The sequence below is a fragment of the Astatotilapia calliptera genome, chromosome 20, assembly GCF_964374335.1.
Source record: "Astatotilapia calliptera chromosome 20, fAstCal68.1, whole genome shotgun sequence".
Lineage (NCBI taxonomy): Eukaryota > Metazoa > Chordata > Actinopteri > Cichliformes > Cichlidae > Astatotilapia > Astatotilapia calliptera.
Genome location: NC_137441.1, coordinates 9,593,031 through 9,614,908, shown reverse-complemented (window position 1 = coordinate 9,614,908; position 21,878 = coordinate 9,593,031). Strand labels below are relative to the sequence as shown.

General features: G+C 40.2%; 3 protein-coding genes across 4 annotated transcripts; 2 read left to right on the top strand and 1 right to left on the bottom strand.

Moving 5' to 3' along the window:
- The first annotated feature begins 767 nt into the window (after nucleotides 1-767).
- gpkow (G patch domain and KOW motifs) lies at nucleotides 768-13,537 on the top strand. Its single transcript, XM_080294625.1, has 11 exons — nucleotides 768-1,061; nucleotides 1,265-1,434; nucleotides 1,515-1,657; nucleotides 5,246-5,352; nucleotides 5,668-5,872; nucleotides 7,033-7,165; nucleotides 7,565-7,754; nucleotides 7,887-8,007; nucleotides 10,265-10,334; nucleotides 13,078-13,163; nucleotides 13,260-13,537. Exons 1-11 carry the CDS (start codon nucleotides 862-864, stop codon nucleotides 13,389-13,391), a joined length of 1,557 nt encoding a protein of 518 aa, XP_080150751.1. The 5' UTR covers nucleotides 768-861; the 3' UTR covers nucleotides 13,392-13,537.
- A 50-nt stretch (nucleotides 13,538-13,587) lies between these two features.
- Nucleotides 13,588-17,351, bottom strand: pqbp1 (polyglutamine binding protein 1). Of its 2 annotated transcripts, none has more exons than XM_080294630.1 (7): nucleotides 17,250-17,351; nucleotides 16,054-16,121; nucleotides 15,830-15,941; nucleotides 15,473-15,573; nucleotides 15,086-15,292; nucleotides 14,943-15,000; nucleotides 13,588-14,021 (listed from the first exon to the last, which is right to left on the bottom strand). In XM_080294630.1, exons 2-7 carry the CDS (start codon nucleotides 16,118-16,120, stop codon nucleotides 13,871-13,873), a joined length of 696 nt encoding a protein of 231 aa, XP_080150756.1. In that variant the 5' UTR covers nucleotide 16,121; nucleotides 17,250-17,351; the 3' UTR covers nucleotides 13,588-13,870. The 2 variants fall into 2 exon arrangements, with proteins under 2 accessions (XP_080150756.1, XP_080150757.1); XM_080294631.1 differs by having other exon boundaries at nucleotides 15,086-15,289; nucleotides 17,250-17,349.
- Nucleotides 17,352-17,355: 4 nt separating this feature from the next.
- timm17b (translocase of inner mitochondrial membrane 17 homolog B (yeast)) lies at nucleotides 17,356-21,706 on the top strand. Its single transcript, XM_080294632.1, has 6 exons — nucleotides 17,356-17,405; nucleotides 18,653-18,752; nucleotides 18,837-18,900; nucleotides 19,032-19,160; nucleotides 19,341-19,451; nucleotides 20,762-21,706. The coding sequence occupies exons 1-6, from the start codon at nucleotides 17,380-17,382 to the stop codon at nucleotides 20,845-20,847; spliced, it is 516 nt and encodes a 171-aa protein (XP_080150758.1). The 5' UTR covers nucleotides 17,356-17,379; the 3' UTR covers nucleotides 20,848-21,706.
- Nucleotides 21,707-21,878: the final 172 nt, after the last annotated feature.

Here is a 21,878-nt window from a genome sequence, read left to right as displayed (position 1 = left end):
GGCAAGTGAGAAGGTTATCTTGAGAAGTTAAGGAGCACGGAGGGGAGGGAATAAAAGAGTTAAAAGTACCGCCCCTGTTAGGTCTCTTTGTACCTGCAGCAGCAGCAGCAGCAGCAGTAGCAGCATCACTTTTCGCTTACGAGTTAAAGGCGTGAAAACAAGATTTAAACAGGAGACTTTCTAAGCCACAATTGCGCTGCAGGTTATTTAATCCAGCGCTGGCAAGCGTGGTTTCGTAATAAAACCATAAATGTGAGGTTAGTGAAGGTGAGAATCTAGGTTGTCCTTCAGGGATGTTGCAAGTATGTTTTGGGACGTATGGGAGCCCGGATACACCGCTGGCTACTGCTTTTCGAAACACGAATGAAAACTGATTTCAAATGCTTGTAAAATTATGAAAATAATGCAGAAATAGTCTTATAAACTTTACAGTTTCAAGAATACCGACTGGAAATATTATATGTTCTTAAAATTTACCTAAATATTCCCCCAATATTTCAAATTAAAATGACTACTCGGTCCTTATTGTTTTTTAATTAAACTCAAACAATTTCACGGCACTGAGCATTATCAGGGACACGTGTTATTATAATATATTTTTCATCTGTAAATATGAGAACTATATTCGTGAACTGTGAACATTTGCTTCCTGTCTAATTTGTTCCCTCTTCCCTGTGGATTTTGAAAATCACAAAACAGGGACAGCATCGCCGTCAGAACTACTCTGTACCTTTAATTATGTCGCATGACGGAAGATGTAGTAATCTTCAACTGGCTAGAAAACGTTCTTGTGCCGGAAATAAACTACAACTACCACAAGTCTTTCCGCGTACGTCATTTTTTTCTTTTTCACAAACAACAATGGCGTCGCACGGAGCAGATGCGGGTTCCTCCAAGCCCATAGCGTCTGCGGAGGAGCAGCAGGGAGAGAGAAAACCAGCGGCCGTGTCGTTTGGTTTCACCAAAACAGCCAGTAAATTTAAACCGTTGACGAGCGACGCTCAGGCCAAGAAAGATGACAGAGATTACCTGACAGGAATTCATGGAAATGAGCTGCAAAGGTCGGCTTTTTCTGCTAATGCTAACATAACGTTTCGGTGTCATTTACCGGTTACGTTTTTCATCTTAGCTAGTCATTGTAATTACTGTGCTTTTTGACAATGAATAACTATGTATAATTGTTATATGGACACAGTTAGCAACGCAAAGTGTTATTTTGAAACGGCCCCGCCTGACAGCGCTCTAATTTTGTATTTTGGTGCAGTTCAAAGCCAAGTGAGAAACCCAAGGAGCTCATCATCCCTCTGATCCAGAAGAACCGCTGGCACAAGCCGGACCAAGTGGGCCAGAACTCAGAAAATGGAGGCAAAATAGAAAACACAGCCCAAGACAATGACTCTGTGGAGTCTCAAGCTGTTAAGGAGCTCATTGAAGGTTTGTGTATGTGTAGGAAGCAGGGCTGCGAGTACCATTAGATAACACAAATCGCCTAAAACTTCTCTTTACGTTCATAGATTCGCGGAGGCAGCTTGATCTGTGGCAAAATGGCCCTAAGTCAGAAAACATAAACCTCTCCATCCCCCTGTTAATGCAAAACAAAGTGCCAGAAGGCTTTGAGGATGGAGACCAAGTAAAGGTGGACCTGAGGCCTGAATCTGTAAGTATGGAGAGCAACATAAGGACATAAATTCTATTCTATTTGCTGTGCAGTTCAGTCTTATCTTGTCCATATACACTGCTGAAGGGTATAATATTAATTTTATTTTTATACAAAGTTTAGAAGTGTAGTCAAGAAGCTGCACTATGTCTTGTCTATGTGAGGGTGGTGCAGGACATGGATGAGAACCGTGAGATAGTGGTGAGGTGTGCTTGTGATGGTGATGGGCAGGATGACGGGTAACGTCAGGCAGGAATGAAAGTCAGTACAACATACAATACAATACAACTTTATTTATAGAGCACATTTAAAACCCAACGGTATACCAAAGTGCTTCACATAAAAGACAGAAAATAAGACATAAATATTATAAATATTAAATATTAGTAAATATTATAGGACCTTAACAAAGTTCCAAGTACTCTAATAGGTCAGTGTCACTAATACACAGGAATAGCATAAAATGTATATCAAGTAAAACATGTTAAAAGCACACGTATAAAAGGTAAAATAGAGTAAGCCTAGGGATCAGATACAGGCATTAACGAGCAGGAAAGGCAAGGTTCGACGAGATCTTGGCTGCACGAGGAGTAACTGAGTAGATGATCTTAGTGCTCGAGCGGGAATTTACGATCTAAGGAGTTCAATAAGGTAGCTCGGGGCTGTGCTGTTGATAATTTTAAAGGTAAGCAGCAGTATTTCAAATTGGATGTGGTATTTAATGGGTAGCCAGTGCAGGTCAACTACAACAGAGGTAACAGAGGCAAACCTCCCAGTTCCGGTCAGAAGGCGTGCCACCGCATTTTGGACAGTTTGCAGTCAACGAAGAAGGTCAGAATGAAGACTGAAATAAAGGGAGTTGCAGTAATCCAGCCTAGAGGTCACAAAGGCGTGAACAAGACCGAATACAAGTGTGTCAATGAGAGGGGACAAGTATAACAGTGATGCTGTAAGAAGTAGAGGTAGTAAAGGTAAAGGAGTTAACTACCTGGGGTCACCATCTAAAGCAAGGGACAGTGCACAAGAGAGGTGAGGGAGAAAGTATAGACATGGTGGAGATGGGTGTCAGGGGTCATTTCTGACAGAAGCATAGCAGCAAGAGTAGAAGTTTACAAGATGGTAGTGCGACCTGCTATCAGGTATGGTTTGGAGATGTTAGTACTGACAAAAAGACAGGAAGCAGAGCTGGAGATGTTAAGCGTTTCATTGTAAGGGGCCAGAATGAAGAAGATTAGAAATTAGTATATCAGAGGGAGAGCTCAGGTTGACCGCTTTGGAGACAAAGTTAAAAATAGGTTGGGATGGCTGAATTTTAATTAAGGAGCTGCCATACAGGAGGTGAAGAGGAAGACCACGTTCATGGATGTACTGAAGGAGGAGATGTAAAGAATAGAATAGAATAGCCCTTTATTGTCATTGTATATGTACAAAGAAATTGTGGGCGCGCCACTCCAACTGCTGGAATAAAATGTAAATACAAGACAGCAGGAATAATGGCAAACAAGAGAAATGTATACAATCAAGAGGAATATATACAAAAACAATAGAAAGGCACACACTAGAGAACAAGAATAAGGGTTTGTGTGACGGAAGAGGATGCCAGAGAAAAGGGTGAATGAAGTCCAATGAACTACTTTTTTAGACATGCCTGTTTTTATTCATATCCAGCTGTTTCTACTACAGCTGAACTGTACTGACTAAGAAACGTGAAAATTCCAGAGTGATTTGGGCAGCACAATGGTTTCCTCACACCAAGGGGTCCTGGGTCTGAACCTGACAATTAACTGGGATTGTATGGACTTTGCATGTTCTCTGTGTTCTTGGTTATTTTAGCTACTTTTCAAAGATGTGTGTAAGCTTAGTTGAGGTTATGTTCAGGATGTTTCCCACCTCTCAGCCTATAACAGTTAAGAAAATAAATGATGAAATAAGTAAATGTGTAGAAATATGGAATAGAATTATTTGTTTTGATGATAATTTTCTAGAAATCACTTTTTTTGCAATATATTTAAACAAATTTTTATATTTAGAAAAAATGGTGAAAATGGAATTAATGCAAATAAATAAAAAAAATACATAAATAAATAACATGCAGTATGGAATTAAAAAAAAAACCCATCAAAATGAACATTCAGTTCTGTAGCCACACAGTATATTTGGAACTACAAAGAACTAATACCTGATTGTGACAGCATTAAAGGGGTTGAACATGAAAAACCTGATGATATATCCTAAAAGACAGCTTCTTATTAGATGTTGAATTTCAGTCTTTGCTCAGGGAAAAGTCTGAAATGAAAGGATACCATAGAAATGACAATTTAAGGAACTGATACATAACTCTTGTATTAAATTTAAAGTAGGTGTAAAAAACAAAACAAAAACAAACAACTTTAGTTGTCTCAAAAGTTAAAAATTTGACTCTAATATGACAATTAACTGGAACAATATTGCACTTACAAAATGAATTCTGTTGTTTGTTTTGGGATATAGCCCATGCATGTTGAAAATTATATACATAAATTGTCTTAAATTAGTCAAATTGGTCCTGATAACATACCTGTGGAAATTTTGGTCCCCACTTAGATTTCTGTATGGACATGAGTCCATATCCTATTATATCCACATCCTATTATATCCACATTGAGATATAATAGGCATATTCAAATACCTATTATATTGCCCTTACAGTTAACCCTGCATTGTTTTAAAACAACAAAAACAAAAAAAAGTAAAGCAAAACTAACACTGAAACCAATAAAAACATAAAGATTTTTAAACATTTTTAAAATAAACTGAATTTAAAACAAAAAAATGTTGAATGAAATGCTAAAAAAAAAGGGAAACTATTATGACTGTATCAAATGTGTATAATCTACAATAGAATCTATTAGAAAGCAGTGAGCAAATAAAAAAAGCCCGACAGTGCAAACTGTCTGGTAGACTGGCTGCTTTGACTCAGACTGAAATTTGAGTGTGGGAAAGTGCTGACTCTGGACTGGGAGACACCCCTGCATACATACACAGCGACACACACTTTGTCATTACAGTAAGACTTTGATAGCAGGCGAGCATCAGTCTCCCAGAGACATAAAGGCAACCAATTGGGTCTCTCTCTGTTTCTTTTCATGTAAAGGCCTCACATGTCTTCTCACTGTCATCCCATATCTGCTCTGTCACTGTGGATGTGACTAGCAAAACACGAGAGTCAGGGAAAATTTGCTCACGGTGCCCCTGAGCTCATTTTCATGCAGCATCCTCTGCGAGGGCTCCCAGCCCCCTTTAGAGGAAGACCTTCAGTGGAGAGAGATGAGCAGGGCTACTGCTGCTGTAGCTGCGGCCTGTTGACTCTGAGTCAGCCGGGACCGAGTCTGACAGCCTGTGGCCAAAAGGCTGAGTAAGACCGGCATGACAAGCTGTTTCTCTCTGTCAGCTGCAACAAACTTTTTTTTTTTTGTGCTTTATACGTCAAAGATTACATAAGCACCTTGTTTAGCCTGTTGGGAATTTTTAATGCAGACTGTGATGTCTGAATTTTTGAATGTAATATGCTTTAATTTCCAAAATAATTTTGCAGTATTTATTTGTCAGTCAACAGAGGCAGATTATGAGCGTGTTCCTGTTGAGGCTTATGGACTTGCAATGCTTAAAGGGATGGGTTGGAAGAAGGAGGAAGGCATTGGACGTACCTTTAAACAGTAAGTAACAAATTGATAGTTCTGCTACACTGACGTTTTAACACAGTGGTGTTCAAATGTATACTGAAACAGCAAGTCAACTGGCAAACAATTAATTGGCAGCTGTTATAATTGCTGTATAACTGATTAATTCCTGTGGATTTTCTTATTAACCTACAACAGTGGCACAGACTCTAAAACTAAAAATAACTAGTAACTGTGCATTATTCTTCACCTACATAAAAGTAAAGCATTTAAATCTTTAGCCTGTTTTACAACCTGAACATGTCTATTCATGTCTATTGATTTATTCCTGTGCCTGCCTAACTGCTATAGAGATGTGAAGCCAATTGAGCACCAGCTGCGTCCGAAAGGATTGGGTCTTGGAGCAGATCGTTCGGCAGTAAAGGACCTGGAGCCCAGCAAACATCAGCGTCCCCCAAAGCCAGGCGAGGAGCGGGGAAAGGAGGAGGAGCTAGTGATGGGTCCCGGGGGTTGTGTGCTGGTACAGTCGGGGCCACATAAAGATCTCTATGGCAAGGTAGAGTTGATCTAGAATCTGTGTGGAACAAAATCAGCATTTCCCACACAAGGACTGTATTAGACATGCTAGCCAAGTATATTCAGTGACTCATTTGGGTATTTTTATTTATTTATTTTAACTATACAAGTGTATGATTCTCACAATTATTTTGCAAGTTCAGTCTGCTAACAAGTCCGCCCCCTACACCCTTTCACTCCATAGCAAATGTAAGAGATTCTAATTAGGGGTAGAGTAGAAATACAACAGCAACCTTTGAGTCTTCCTCACCTTCCTGCACCGGAGACAGGGACTTGTAACGAATATCTTTGGCAATTTATTCTGCTGTCAGATTATTGAGATCTTCTTCACCTGTTATAACAGGTACCTATTTTATTTCATTTTCTGAAATCCCACACTCTGTCTTCTTTTTCATTACCGCCATATTTGTATTTTATCATATGAAGAAAAATAAATAAATAATTATGAGACATTTCACAAAACCATGTATAAATCATGGGTTGTATTTATGAAATGATCTCATGTAACTCATTTTTGTGCGGTTATAGTAAGATGGTATTTCTGCAGACTCACTGAGGAGGGCTGCGCAACACATTTCGATTAAAGGCTAGTCAGTTTGGAACTGCTTGTCATGTAGTGTGCACCCTAATACAGATGCACAGACAGTGTCAGCGTGTAGGGGCTGGAGTGGAGTTGAGCGCTTGATGTTTGAAAACTGGTTCACTTGTTAGTCATGTGTGCCGTGGTTGAAAGGACTCTAGTTTCACCATCTTGGACTAGAGTAGTGATATAGTCCTTGTTCAGCTCTGTCGATCTGCTGCAAGCTGGAGCAGAAGCCCCCACCAAACCAGAACCAGCAGCAGATGGAGAACTGGTTCATGCTTCGGTACACAGAGCAGAACAAGGACTATCGTTCCCATCTGCAGTCAAGGCGTGGAGCTGGAGTCTGTCCAGTGGCCACTCACTGTGGGAGGCAGCTGTTTATATTGTTCAGTTATTTGTTATAAAGTTCTTGGCTATCACACACAGGTGCATACATGTACAGGCGTGCAGACACTTAGACATACACCAGGTTCTAATGTTAAAGAAATGTAACTGAAGTTAGCCATTTGTTTTGTACTACCCACTTCTGACTATGTGTTTTTCTTTGCCTGAGGTAGATAGAAGGTGTTGATCCAGACAATGCTCGAGTCATGGTGAAGTTGGCTATTGGCAGCAAGGTTGTGACGATTAGCCAATACGCCATTAAACTGGTGGAGCGCAAGGAATATGAGAAATACAGCAAAGATCTCAGTGAGTAACTCTGACTTTTAAAAAAGTGACCTTTATTTTTTTCCTGCATAACGAATTAGAAGAAATCTCACTTAAAATATGGTGACATTTCATTAAATACCAAAATTCTGTTTTGTAAAAGACTTGTATTGCTATTGTAGGTACATATAATACAGATTTATTTTTTAATTAAATATCTAAGGGATCCTGCTGTTATGCAGTGTTCTGGGAATCAGACTTATCCTTTTCAGTGACATTTCACTGAACAGAGATTTAGCCACAGCCTGTATTTACGTTAGCCAGCAGTGTTTTTCCTAGAATGAAAAGGCCATGAAGAATAACTCTTTCAGTACTGTTGTCTGTGTTTGCAAAAAACATTTTTTTAATGCCATCTAATACTGCTTTTCCCCCAACAATTAGGTCGCCTCAGTAAAGCCCACAAAGACAAGGAAAGGGAGAAAGAGAAGGGAAAGGATCAAGAGAGAGAGCGTCAGAGGCGGGAGGAGAACGAGAGGAGTAGTAACGGCGACAAAGTAAAACACAAGTCCTCAGAAAGAGATCGAGAAAAAGACGAGAAGAAGAGGAAACACAGAGAATCAAGTCAAGACAGGTACATTTTCACTAAGAGATGTAATATTTCAATAATGAGCATTTTAAAGTGAATTATCTGATGGTTTTTTACTTTATCATTTTAACAGCATGTTCTCTGCTTACATGTGTTCATCTTCTGTTTGTTTCGTAGAGATAAGCCTCCAGTGAAAGAAGCAAGGCGACCACCAGCTCCCCCGTCCTGGCTCCAGAGAGACCTGAAAGTTCGCTTTATAGACAAAGCGTTCAAAGGGGGCAGGTACTACAATTCAAAGGTACTCCAGCTTTATTACACCTTTCTATGTCAGTTATTAACAGCTTTGAATTAACAGATTTTAATGTGTTGAAGCTACAGGCAGATAAAAAAAATTAAAGGAAAGGGCAAGCTGATAGGGAATTACATACCACCACAGCTTTATTGTGCCTTCATTAGATTTTGATGGGGTTTTTAACTTTTCTGACAATAGCAGGCTTATACGGTATAACGAACTAAACGATTCCTAAATAACATCAGAAATACAAATTTATTGAAATAATTATTCATTTCATGAATGTACTACAGCCCGCACGTCTCACTGTTGCAGTCTATGTGGCACTGCATTCCTGATTTCTCCATTCTCCCTGTTATTGGAATTCACAAATAAGAAAGGAGGAAAATAAAACATTGTGTTAGCCTTGCGACAGACTGGCGACCTGTCCAGGCAGCACCCTGCCTCTCGCCGTAAGACAGCTGGGATAGGCTCCAGCCCCCCCGCGACCCTGAAAAGGATAAACGGCACAGAATGGATGGATGGAAAATAAAACAAACACCATCTTGTGACGTGAACTTAGTTGGGAAGTAATTTAATCTAGAAAACTGGGGTGGGGACAATACGACACACTTTGTCGAACTAAGTGGTCTCTGTTTTGTTAGGTTGCTCACCTGCATCAATAAGGTGGAGTTTCAGGACTTGCTCCATTTACTACTTGAAGTTGTCATTGTTCACAGCTCACTGAGCTCAGTTGCCACTGCTGGTAGAGACTGCCCTCTGGTGGTGTTTCTGGTTTCTGGGCAGCATGCCATGATAGATAGCTTTGTAGAAATAGATGGTCTAGTTTTGGGTTTTTTTTTTCTGTGACAGTATTGAATGGATGAGTTCCTGCCCCAAGTGGAGGAGTTCAAGTATCTCGGGGTCTTGTTCGCGAGTGATGGGAGAAGGGAGCCGGAGATCGACAGACGGATTGGGGCTGCAGCTGCAGTAATGCGGACGCTGCACCGGTCCGTCGTGGTGAAGAGGGAGCTGAGTGTAAAAGCGAAGCTCTCAATTTACCGGTCGATCTACGTCCCTACCCTCACCTATGGCCACGAGCTGTGGGTAGTGACCGAAAGAACGAGATCGCGGATACAAGCGGCAGAAATGAGCTTCCTCCGAAGGGTGGCTGGCCTCTCCCTTAGAGATAGGGTGAGAAGTTCGGCCATCCGGGAGGGGCTCAGAGTAGAGCAGCTGCTGCTCCACATCGAAAGGAGCCAGCTGAGGTGGTTCGGGCATCTGACAAGGATGCCCCCTGGGCGCCTCCTGGGTGAGGTGTTCCAGGCATGTCCCACCGGGAGGAGGCCCCGGGGCAGACCCAGGACACGCTGGAGAGATTATATCTCTCGGCTGGCCTGGGAACGCCTTGGTGTTCCCCCGGATAAGCTGGAGGAGGTGGCTGGGGAGAGGGAGGTCTGGGCCTCTTTGCTTAGGCTGCTGCCCCCGCGACCCGGCCCCGGACAAAGCGGATGAGGATGGATGGATGGACAGTATTGAAAATCCTGCTGTCAGGATTTCTAAATACCCTACAGTTCAGCTCAAGCCTACTTTGCACTGACTCTTTGTCTTTGAAATTCTACCGAGGCCATAAATCATTCTTGTGAAAAGAAATTCTCCCATTTGATGCTTTGATGATGGTTTTAGAGAGTACTAATATGACATGAGTAGTTGGTTTAAGATTTGGTGACACATCGAAGTGTGGCTACTTGTTTACCAGTGATGGGGCCATTATCATCCAGGAAGAGCCCACTCCCACTGCGATAGAAATGTTAATCCCCCAGAACAACTTTGCATTAAGTGCAGTAACCCCAACAGGAACAGAAAAATAGCCCTCACAGCATAAACAAGCTGGATATACCCTCATTGTTAGGTTAGGGACTCAGGATTTTCCTTTAACTTGTTAGCGGTGTGCCAGTTTGCATTAGAGATGGCTTTATTAGATGTGAAAATAAAGGACTAGAAAGCCCTTTTTAATTGCCTTTTTTAGTTTCACACTCTATATAGAAAACTTTTAATCCTAAGCAGCTGAAATAGACGAATCACTGCTTTGTTATCATCATGTAGCATGTCAGAAACTACTTTATCTTTCAAGTGTGTTCACTTTTTTGAGAGTCAGACATTAGTTGTAGTTAGTTTTAAACCAAAGTATCGGCATTCACAGAAAAGCCACAGAATGTTGCTGTGATAATTTCAAACTTCAGTTTCCGTCAGAGCTCTTAAAATAAGTCTCGTTTTTGTGCAGATGCAAGTGGAGGATGTCCTGACGCCGTCTACCTGTGTGTGCCGAACTGAAGAGGGAAGACTGTTAGACGGTGAGTTATTAGTGTGATCTCGGGCTTGCTCGGTGTTATTTTTCTCAGTCTGTGGCGTTCGTGTTTTCTGTTGCCTAATTGGAGCTTGTCAGGAAATGTGTAAAATGTGTGCTGTCACTGTCTCTGTTGAATTCCTTATTCATCTAACAAGTTAAGGTGTTTTTAGCTGCTCATAAGTTGCATGAAAAAAATTAATCACTGTTATTGTGAGGTGTTTAAGGAATAGACAGATGTGACTTTTTTTGTTAGAATTTGAAGGAAATGTATGGCTTTATTTGTTTTTGAAGGTTTATTAAATCTCTTTTTTTCCATTTCTTTGCACATAATGATGAATAAGTTATAATTGTTGACCAGTAGATTAACTTGTAATGCTCATTTTCTTTTCCCTCAGGTTAAGTTTCCCAGGTCTGCACCTTTGCATATTTAAATATAAAGGTGTATAGGTCCTCGCAGCTAACTTTCAACAATGCAAAGCAAATATGGATTTTTAAAAAATGGTTGAACTATCCCTTTTGGCACGACTGAATCTCCAGAATAACCAGTCTTCTATACTGTTTACAGTTAGTTAATTTGAGAGATATGTACAGTTTTAATCTGTTAGGATTATACTCAGATCTCTTCTGTCATGATAAGTTTTGTTTCTGTGTTTTGTTTAAAATGAACTTCATATTGTCCTGGCTGCAGTTGTGCTTTTTAACAGCTAACTTTACACAATGCTATCATGTCAAATCAGTCACTTTAAAATCATGTCAGCATAAAAGTGTTCAGAATCTTTAGGCGCAGGACAAGAATCTGTTTGCAGATTACTTACAGGTAAATGGTCCTGTTGAAGAGCAAGGGGAGGGATTACTGATTATTGTTATTGCCAAAATATAACCTTGAGTTAGAATAATATTTTTACATTTTATTTGTTCTTTAAAATGTATTTGTTGCAAAAATAATAACATGACTTCTTACCACGGATATCTGCTGGCTATGGTGGAAGCATTGGTTATTGTTCTGAGAGGTCGGTCTGCTGATTTAAATCTGGCAACCAGACTTCCCAGATTGGGGATTAATTTGATTCTTTTTCCTTATTGGTTATTAGCAAACATACAGTGGCTTGCAAAAGTATTCGGCCCCCTTGAAATTTCCCACATTTTGTCACATTACAGCCACAAACATGAACCAACTTCATTGGAATTCCACGTGAAAGACCAATACAAAGTGGTGTACACGTGAGAAGTGGAACCGAAATCATACATGATCCCAAACATTTGTTACAAATAAATAACTGCAAAGTGGGGTGTGCGTAATTATTCAACCCCTTTGGTCTGAGTGCAGTCAGTTGCCCATAGACATTGCCTGATGAGTGCTAATGACTAAATAGAGTGCACCTGTGTGTAATCTAATGTCAGTACAAATACAGCTGCTCTGTGACGGCCTCAGAGGTTGTCTAAGAGAATATTGGGAGCAACAACACCATGAAGTCCAAAGAACACACCAGACAGGTCAGCATCCCACGGAGCACTGTTCAAGCGATCATTCAGAAATGGAAGGAGTATGGCACAACTGTAAACCTACCAAGACAAGGCCGTCCACCTAAACTCACAGGCCGAACAAGGAGTGCACTGATCAGAAATGCAGCCGAGAGGCCCATGGTGACTCTGGACGAGCTGCAGAGATCTACAGCTCAGGTGGGGGAATCTGTCCATAGGACAACTATTAGTCGTGCACTGCACAAAATTGGCCTTTATGGAAGAGTGGCAAGAAGAAAGTCATTGTTAACAAAAAAACCACAAGAAGTCCTGTTTGCAGTTTGCACCAAGCCATGTGGGGGACACGGCAAACATGTGGAAGAAGGTGCTCTGGTCAGATGAGACCAAAATGGAACTTTTTGGCCAAAATGCAAAACGCTAGGTGTGGCGGAAAACTAACACTGCACATCACTCTGAACACACCATCACCACTGTCAAATATGGTGGTGGCAGCATCATGCTCTGGGGGTGCTTCTCTTCAGCAGGGACAGGGAAGCTGGTCAGAGTTGATGGGGGGATGGATGGAGCCAAATACAGGGCAATCTTGGAAGAAAACCTCTTGGAGTCTGCAAAATACTTGAGACTAGGGCGGAGGTTCACCTTCCAGCAGGACAACGACCCTAAACATAAAGCCAGGGCAACAATGGAATGGTTTAAAACAAAACGTATCCATGTGTTAGACTGGCCCAGTCAAAGTCCCAGATCTAAATCCAATCGAGAATCTGTGGCAAGATCTGAAAACTGCTGTTCACAAACGCTGTCCATCTAATCTGACTGAGCTGGAGCTGTTTTGCAAAGAAGAATGGGCAAGGATTTCAGTCTGTAGATGTGCAAAGCTGGTAGAGACATAACCTAAAAGACTGGCAGGTGTAATTGCAGCAAAAGGTGGTTCTACAAAGTATTGACTCAGGGGGCTGAATAATTACGCACACCCCACTTTGCAGTTATTTATTTGTAAAAAAATGTTTGGAATCATGTATGATTTCCGTTCCACTTCTCACGTGTACACCACTTTGTGTTGGTCTTTCACGTGGAATTCCAATAAAATTGATTCATGTTTGTGGCTGTAATGTGACAAAATGTGGAAAAGTTCAAGGGGGCCGAATACTTTTGCAAGCCACTGTAAATGTCAGAATCTGCTGGCTCTGAGTGCTGCCTAGTTGGTATTACTGCAGAAATTCTTCAATGAATGACGTAGCGTTTCTTTTTTTCTTTTCCTGTGGCAGATGTGAAGCAGGACATGCTGGAAACTATTGTCCCAAAAAGTGAATATGATTCTGTAATGGTGGTACTGGGTGAGCACAAGGGAAAGGTGAGCAAAGTAACCTCTCTGCTTTTTATTTATAGATAGATAATTTGTTTAAATCTGATTAGCTAATACTGATCACTATATTCCCACCTGATTCAGGTTGGCCGTATTCTTCAGCGGGACAAGAACAAGTGCAGAGCGATGGTCCAGCTCGACAGATACGAGGATAAAGTGTTCACATTGGACTATGACACCATTTGTCACTATGTTGGGGCAGCAGCAGACCACTGATTTCTGATGTTTACTGTAATATTCACTGTCCTTTTTCCATCGACTTCTTCCCAGCTGTTTTTTTTTTGTTTTGTTTTTTTAGTTATTATTCAAGTATTATGGATTTTAAAAGATTGCAACTTTGTAATAAAAACTTGTCGATTTTTTTCCCCTTGTACATATGGCAATGCAACAATTGAGAAAAAGCTGCAACAGATAATTTTCACAGTAGTCTTAAGTTTATTATCAGGTTCACTGATGGGTCTAGTGACAACGAGAAGTGAACCTTTGGGTCATATAAAAACATATTTACAAATGCTCTACACGGCAGGAGTATGAATAGAGAAGCTGTCCAAAAAGTTCAGCCCTTCATTTCTGACATGTACACATTTCACAATGAAAAGAAAAGCCTGTCAAACTATGATGTTTAGCATGTGAGCATAATGAAGACCAACTGTAGAGTTGTGGGTTTTAAGTTGCTGTCTTCGTAGTATCTGCTTTTACTCCTTGGGTAGTTGGTTTGCTGCGTTAGCCCGAAGAACAGCTCCTGGACTCGGGTACGGACGCTGCTGGAAGAGAGGCCCCGCTGCTGTGGTGTCTGCACCCGTTTTTGCTTCATTACGTTTGGGCAGCCCACTTGACCACGACCCCCTGCAAAAATGAATACGTTTGTGTTCACTGCATTTGTAATCAGCACTACAATGTCTTCTGTGTCTGAAAAGGGGTTTTGTCAAGCCTGAGAAAACGACCTTGATCAAATTGCAATGACAATCTCAGTTTGGTCTTAGGAATATTTTAAACAGAAACCCTGCAGGTTTAGATCTTAGACATTTCAACAGCAGACAATTTGGCTCATGGTGGCAGGAAAACTGCAATGAGGTAAATTTGGTTAATGACGACTACAGTATGTTGCATTTACAGCTACAATAAGACTGACTGCACATACAAGGATAATGAAACTAGCGTGCTGAAGTAGTATGGAGCCATTTAAGTTGTTTTTATACCTGTGCTTTCTCTGACATGCCAAGTCAAAATGCTGTTTAAAAAAAAGTGTATGGCCCCTTCCCAGCGTTCACACATGTTCCTGCTCTGAGGGCTCAGAGCTCATAAGGATACGAGGCCTTTCTGCAAGTCTTTATTTTATGCTCAAGGGAATAAGTGAGTTGTGATAAAAGCTGGTCAAATTTGGTCAAATATTAAGAGTAACTTTTTTGAAAATGGGAGGAAAACTAATCCAGTTCACTATGAACATTATGCTACTGGAATAAAATCTGCCTCTTGTTGAGGTGTGGTGCCTTGCATGAAATGTAGATTTATGTGAGCTCCCTAAACCAGGGATATCAGCTATGCTGATTACCATTTTGAATTTTGAGAGGACACACTCAAAAATTGTACCTGTGCTGTGTGAGGGTTTAGTTCTTACGTCTAAGATAAAAATGCATGATGGGAATTGATTTGGTCTGTCTCTCATAACTATTTTTCAACAAGTGCAACACAATGATTCTGGCAAAATCAGAATACCAGAGAACGACCTGTATATAGCTTATATCGAGGTGACCATCTGTACTGTACCTTGGAGCATCAGAGTAAGCACTTGGATCCATGGGGTCCATCTCATCATCTTTTCTACCTGTAAAAAATATTAAGTGTTCAATATTCAATCATGTGAAAGTTGCTGATGTGTAAACATGTAATGAATCAGATGTAAACATTACCTTTTTTGCTTCGACTGTATGGTGCTGCCTCATCTCTTCTCTGCTTTCTTCTGTCTCTGTCCCTCCCATCATCACGTTCTCTGTCCCGGTCCCTTTCCCTGTCCCTTTCCCGATCTCGATCCCTTTCCCGATCCCGGTCTCTGTGTCGTTCTCTGTCCCTGTCTGGTTTCTCAACTTGCTTCTCGCCTTTTTCATCTCCTCCTTCTACTAAAAACACAAGTTAAGGCAAGGATCACAAGATTAGCCATGGCTGAAATCTGTCAAAAGCAAACTGTATTCTGAGGTTGTACATTCAAAGTAGCACACGTCAACTGTAACAGAACTGAAATTTGTGATCACTAGTGCTTCTTGAAAACATTACATTATAGAGGCTGAATAAAAGCATACCTCTTATTTTCTTGGCAGGTTTTGTTATTACTGCAGATGGGTCATTTGGGGATAACCAGGCAACCATATCTGTCTCGACATTCCAGTAATAAGGAAGACCACTGTTTAAGGAATAGAAAACATTAGCGATTAATATTGCAACCACAAAATTAAATAAAACTTACTTAACAGTTTAAAAATACACTTTAGCTCTCCATGACAGTAGTTATAATGTTCAAGGACTTCTCAAGAATAAAATGAGAAACAAGAAAGAAAAAGTAAAAAGCGCATTCTGATTGTGAAGTTTATAACAATCATTTTGAATTAAAAGTATAAAATTCTTATTATATTAAATTATAGTATATCAAGTGTACATACCAAGCAGAGTCAAACACTTTGTACCAGTTTGGTGGTAGATTCTCCACTCTGGTGGCTTCATAATCTACATTGTTGTCATCATAATCTTCAGCAATAATCTCCTCATCTGCCCCTGGATTAATTGAAGGGGAAAAGGTTTTTAAAAAGGCATGGAAAAAAAAGCACAAAACATAAGGAGAAATTCACAAAGGGTAGAGACCCGAATATGAAATCTGTTCCACTACCTTGCTCTGTTGGTTTAACAATCCCTCTCTTGGCCAATCGGGCCAGCAGTGCTGGAGGTAAAGGCATCCTGAAAGACGGAGTCCATGTGAAACTCTGTTCATATTATGGCTGAAATTCACTTGGGGTACCAAAATAACAGTTGCAGAACAAATGCTCATAACACATTATTACACAGTATTAAAATAGTCTTATATCAGATAATATAATACATATCATTTACTTTCAATAACATGTACCCTTTGATTAATTAGGACATATAGAAACTCATCATTTACACACAAACCACTAAGTCACATGTGGCCATAAAGTAAAATGCACATGATTACCACCATTATATAGTTTAGTGATCTTTAATATAAGCACATTTTGTAACAGTTTCATTACTTTCATGGGCTATTTTATATATTTTTATCATCATTATGTTTAATATTTTTGGTCCACCATTCATTTCACACTTTACTGAGCACTTGGTTTTGAAACAGTTCCCATATTTACCTGTTTTTTATTCTTCATCTTCTTCTTCTTATTATCATTATTTTGTTTTGTCCATTTTTTCTGGGACATTTCTTGTTTTCTGATAAGCGGAGATTAAGCCTTTACTGTAATAATTCTATCAAAAGCAGCTTTAACACTGCCCAGAACCACATTTTTGCAGCAGACTTGTCACATCTGTAGACAAGTATTTCCTGCAATAAATTACTGCTGGCTGTTTTGATGTCGATATCACAATGATATTCCTGAATTGTAGTTTAAAGCATGTATCCTGGCAGGTCTGAGAATGACTGAACTCCTGAACTGTTATGTGTCCTGTCATCATTTAAAGTAATCTGCTCATAAAAATTAAAGTAACTCCATAATCCTAATAAAGAAATCAGTTTCCTAGGTTATATGGCCATCGTACGCGAATCCCAGGTAAAACTTTACTAGCTCCTTATTTTATGTGCATGTGCATATATGTATTTACATATATACACATACCTATATATTTTTTCTTTGTGATTATTTGTACCATGTACAATACGAACTGTTTCCTTTAACAAGAAACTAACACGCTTGCGGTGCATCCGCGGCTGCAGATGTAAGATTAACGCAATAAACAAAACTATGCGTCTCCAAAAAGCATCCACACCACACAAACACAAACGTTACCCTTTACTTCAAAAGACTGAACAACAAGAAATAGTTAAATTCTTACCTTTTCTTTAAAAAAAAAAGGTGGCCCTTTTTTATCGTCAAGCTAACGATACCTCTTTCCAAAACAGCATACACGGCGCGCTTAATGATGACGTAATCACGTCTTCTCGACGAAGACGACGTAAACAGACATGGAGGAGTATGCCCGAGAGCCCTGGTAAGATTAGATTTTAAGCGTTTGTTTGTATTTTATAACTAATTAAGTTGGAGTCAAGTGTTGACTTTCTTAAATTTCATACTCAGCTTTGACGTGAGAGTGAGCAGAAAGGCTCTGCGGTTGTTGCGGCCTGCTTATTAAAGGCATATAAAAAACATAAAGATGTTATATGGAGGCGCCCTCTGCACACACAATAAGCTGGTAGAGTCACCTTTATCTGAAAATGTCGCTGTTTTTAAGTGACAACTGGAGTTAGGATAGAAATTAAAAATAGTTCAGGGTGGATTAATCTCAAACTATGGTTCCAAACAGGCAGTACACGAAGCTTCATTTATTTATTTATTTATTTATCAACTTAAGACACACCTCGAGCCAAGGTTGATCCCCTACAAGTCAAACTTTAATGATAGTTCAAAGGAACGGGATAAAGAATCCAGATATCAGCCACTTCATTAGGCATACCTGTCCACCTACTGATTAATGTAAACCTACATTCTGTCACTTGGCAACAACATAGTGCATTTAGGCATCTGGACATGGTCATGACGCATTGCTGAAGTTCAGGCTGGAGAAGTTCAAACAGCTTATTTTTATTGATTTTGAACATCACATGATTGCTTTTGGCAGAATGGCCGATCTTTTCAATATTTCCGAAACTGTTTAACTACAGCCTTTTCCCCACAAAATAATTTCTAGGGTTTTACAGAGAACAGCGTGAAAAAGAGAAAATATCCAGTGAGCAACAGTCATATGGTTGAAAAAGCCTTGTTGATGTCAGAGATCAGATGAGAGTGGCAGACTGCTTTGAACTGAAGGCAGCAGTAACTCAAATAACCACTCCTTACAACTGAAGTGTGCAGTATAGCATCTCTGAATGGACAACATATCAACCCTCAAAGCAGCTGGGCTATGGCAGGAGAATACTAAATTGTCACTTCCCTTCTCCACACCTCATTAGTTCTTTCACTACTGTTTGACATATTCATTTATGATGTTTGATATGTTTTATAACACAAACATAACTCAGAGGTGAGCATTTAGTTATTTGTGTGGCTTTAAGGAACTAGTTCTTCATCCAAGGGTAATATACATTTCTCAGCCAGAACTGTGCCCATATTGTCTTCGGCTTCATCCAGACCGCGATTGATAACTTCTGCATTTTGTATATGAACTGGATGTTAGTTGTCAGATATATCTCCATTGTCAGTTTTCCTATCACATAGAAATCCATTTCTCTCTTAACGCAGCCCCTGGAGGATAGTGGATGACTGTGGAGGTGCTTTCACAATGGGTGCAATTGGAGGAGGGGTGTTCCAGGCGGTCAAGGGCTTTCGAAATGCCCCTGCTGTGAGTTCAAAACACAGGTTTTTGTTTGTTCTTTGGCTCGTCAGGTTGTTAAAGGCAGAATTCAACTGAGCTCTAATATTTCAGGGTGTTGGACACAGGCTGAAAGGGAGTGCAAAAGCAGTGAGAGTTAGAGCTCCACAGATTGGAGGTGAGCAGTTCCTGTTTTTTGTTACACATGGCAGTTAGTTAGTAATATATCATTTTTTGTGTAGATTAAATTGTTTAGGTACAGTTAGCTTCATAAAAGTAGCTGAAGTCTGGTTACTTCTTATGTTGCAGGTAGCTTTGCTGTTTGGGGAGGGCTCTTTTCCACAATTGACTGTGGTTTGGTTCGTCTGAGAGGGAAAGAGGATCCTTGGAACTCTATAACCAGTGGTGCGCTGACTGGAGCCATCCTAGCAGCACGCAGTAAGGAGCTCATTAGCTCAAAAGAAACAATACACCACTGTGTCTCTCTGTGTCAGTAAATACAGCCCCAATTCTGAAAAAGTTGGCATGCTGTGTAAAATGTAAACAAAAATTTTTTGGAATTGGGTTTCTACATTGGGATAATTAGCGTGACTCGCTGAATATTGCATTTTTCTCCAGGTGGACCTCTAACAATGATGGGCTCTGCAATGATGGGGGGAATTTTGCTCGCTCTCATTGAGGGTTTTGGGATTCTCCTAACCAGATACACAGCGCAGCAGTTTCAGAACCGTGAGTGAAGATAATTATGTTTCAGAAATGATATTTAAACTGGGCAGAACCAATGATTTATCAGTAGTTTAGCAAAATGTCACATGATTAAATGTGTGAGTGGTTTTATACCCCTGTACTGGTGTCCACTCCTCAGTTTGACAGAATTATGGCTGGACTTCGGCATAGAGCAACATTTTTCATCTCACTGGTCCCATTTTTACTCACCCTCATCACACTCGTAGCATTTTTTTGTTTCTATCAAAATGTTTTAAAGAACCTGAGGAAAATCGTCCACTCTCTCAAAGTTCTTGTGCAGTTTAATTTGTGTTTCCTGTTTGATTCGTTTTTCCCAACAACACAATTTCTCACAATGTTAATGATATAACAACTTATAAAACATTTTGAAGGATGTGAGACTATTAAAATCGTTTGGTTTTTTTTCTTAGTGTTGCTATGAATAACCAGACAAATGTATGAACATCAGGTTGCCTCCAGCACAGCTCAAGTTAGATTTCCTGCTGAGACATGTCTTATTTTGGATGAGATTGTCACGGTTGATGCTGGCCAACCGTGGGGATGTGAGGAAAAGGAGGACCTAGGCGCGGAGCTCTGAATGCAAGCAGTGCGTTTATTTACAGTGAATGGACAATAACAATAAATCCTCAGTGCGTTCCTGACTCCCGTGACATGTCCTCTTCCCAGTGCTAGTGTTCCTTGTCTCCGCTCCTCAGTGTCTGAGCACCCCGTGCTCGCTTCCCTCTCGTCTCCACGCTTCTCCTGCGGAAATAGCAAAGAGGCAGCCGTAAGACACACACAATGCGGACTAACCATACTAACTGGCCGAGAGACTAATGTGAAGTCACGCAATGATCCAGCGTCGGATAGAGCTCCATCACACTCTTAAGCAGCTCCTCTGACGAGGCTTGATCAGCTGCAGGTGTGTGAAGGTCTTCAGTTGGGGCCAACCACCTGGCACACCCATTAGGCCTGAAGGTGCCTGTAAACAGGTGCTCCCAGATACACCTGCATCCACACACACACACGTATACCTGCAAGCAGGGAGAACGAGGGACAGCAACACCAAAAACACATATAATATAAAACAAGTCCATAACTGCTCAGGGACCCTAGGTAGCTCAGATCCAGGTCCTTGACAGTGATGAGCTGAGGAAAGGCTACGAAACCAAAAAGCCTGAAAGCACAGCACACCTAGACAGTAGTAATATTCATATAAATATTTCTGAGGGAAACATGGGTTATATATTGATTACATGCCAGTGAAGCATGAAAAACTGACTTTGTTGTGTCTTCTTCCTTGATTTCTCCAGCAATTCCCTTTGCAGACGACCCTAGTCAGTTACCACCAAAGGATGGAGATCATCAACATCAGGGGCAAAGGGGGCAGTTTCAGTAGAGAAGGTTCAGGACTGAAGCCAGCTGTGGACAACCAAAAGCATAACAGGAATGCCAGCACATGAACAGCATCTACCAGGATGACCAAGAGGTGGAGATACTGGTCCCTACAGGATGCTAATAGATACCTCAGGGACAAATTACTGTTTCAGTTATTTATGAGTAAATGATAATAATTTCCTCATGTTTGCACCACCTGAAAAATCAACGTTTTCAATATTTATGGTTATTTTGTTCAATGTGTAGTTCTCAAAACCACATAGTAAATTAAATTAGTTATTATAGCAACACGTATCTATTAAAATAAATAATTTTCAGCTCATTTATATTCTTGCTGAGAGTTGGGGACAATGCTCAAGGAACCAAATAAGTTTTATCCAAAAACTGCTTTATGCTTCCAAAGATTTTATACTTGGGCCGATTATGTATTTTAATGACTGAAAGGCAGAAAGTTAAAGTAAGAAAACTGCACATCTTTAAAGTTTTGCATTAGAAAGATATTTATTCGAATATTAACGTTAATATTTATTTACCTGTGAGGTGTTAAAGTCAGTTCAAAGGACATTTGAGGGGTTTTTTTTGTTGAAACTCAGCAAACCCTTTTTTTAAAAATAGTTTTTGTTGATTATAAGTGTTTGTCTAGTCTGTTATCTGTGCACCATTTGTCACTTTAATTGCCGCATAAAGCAACAAAGCACTTTTTAAAAACCTGAAAGTCTCTCATTTCCTGAAATTAGCACCATCCACAAAAAATTCTATCAAATCGATCTGGTTACAAACTGTCAGCAAATATCTATTGTAGTAAACGTACTGTGAACAATGTTCCAAAAAATAATAAAGCTTCAGATGATCTTTAAAAATGTGATCGATTGTTTGTTTGTGACTTCTTTTTCAGGTAATGTGATGAATATTTTTGCAGTCTTGTGATTTACTGCTGACTGGCGCCCCCCGTCGCCGGCCTTTTGGTACTGCATACAGTGGCTGTTTCTCTCCAAGGTCCTGAAATATTGGGGTCCCAACTTGCAAATGCTT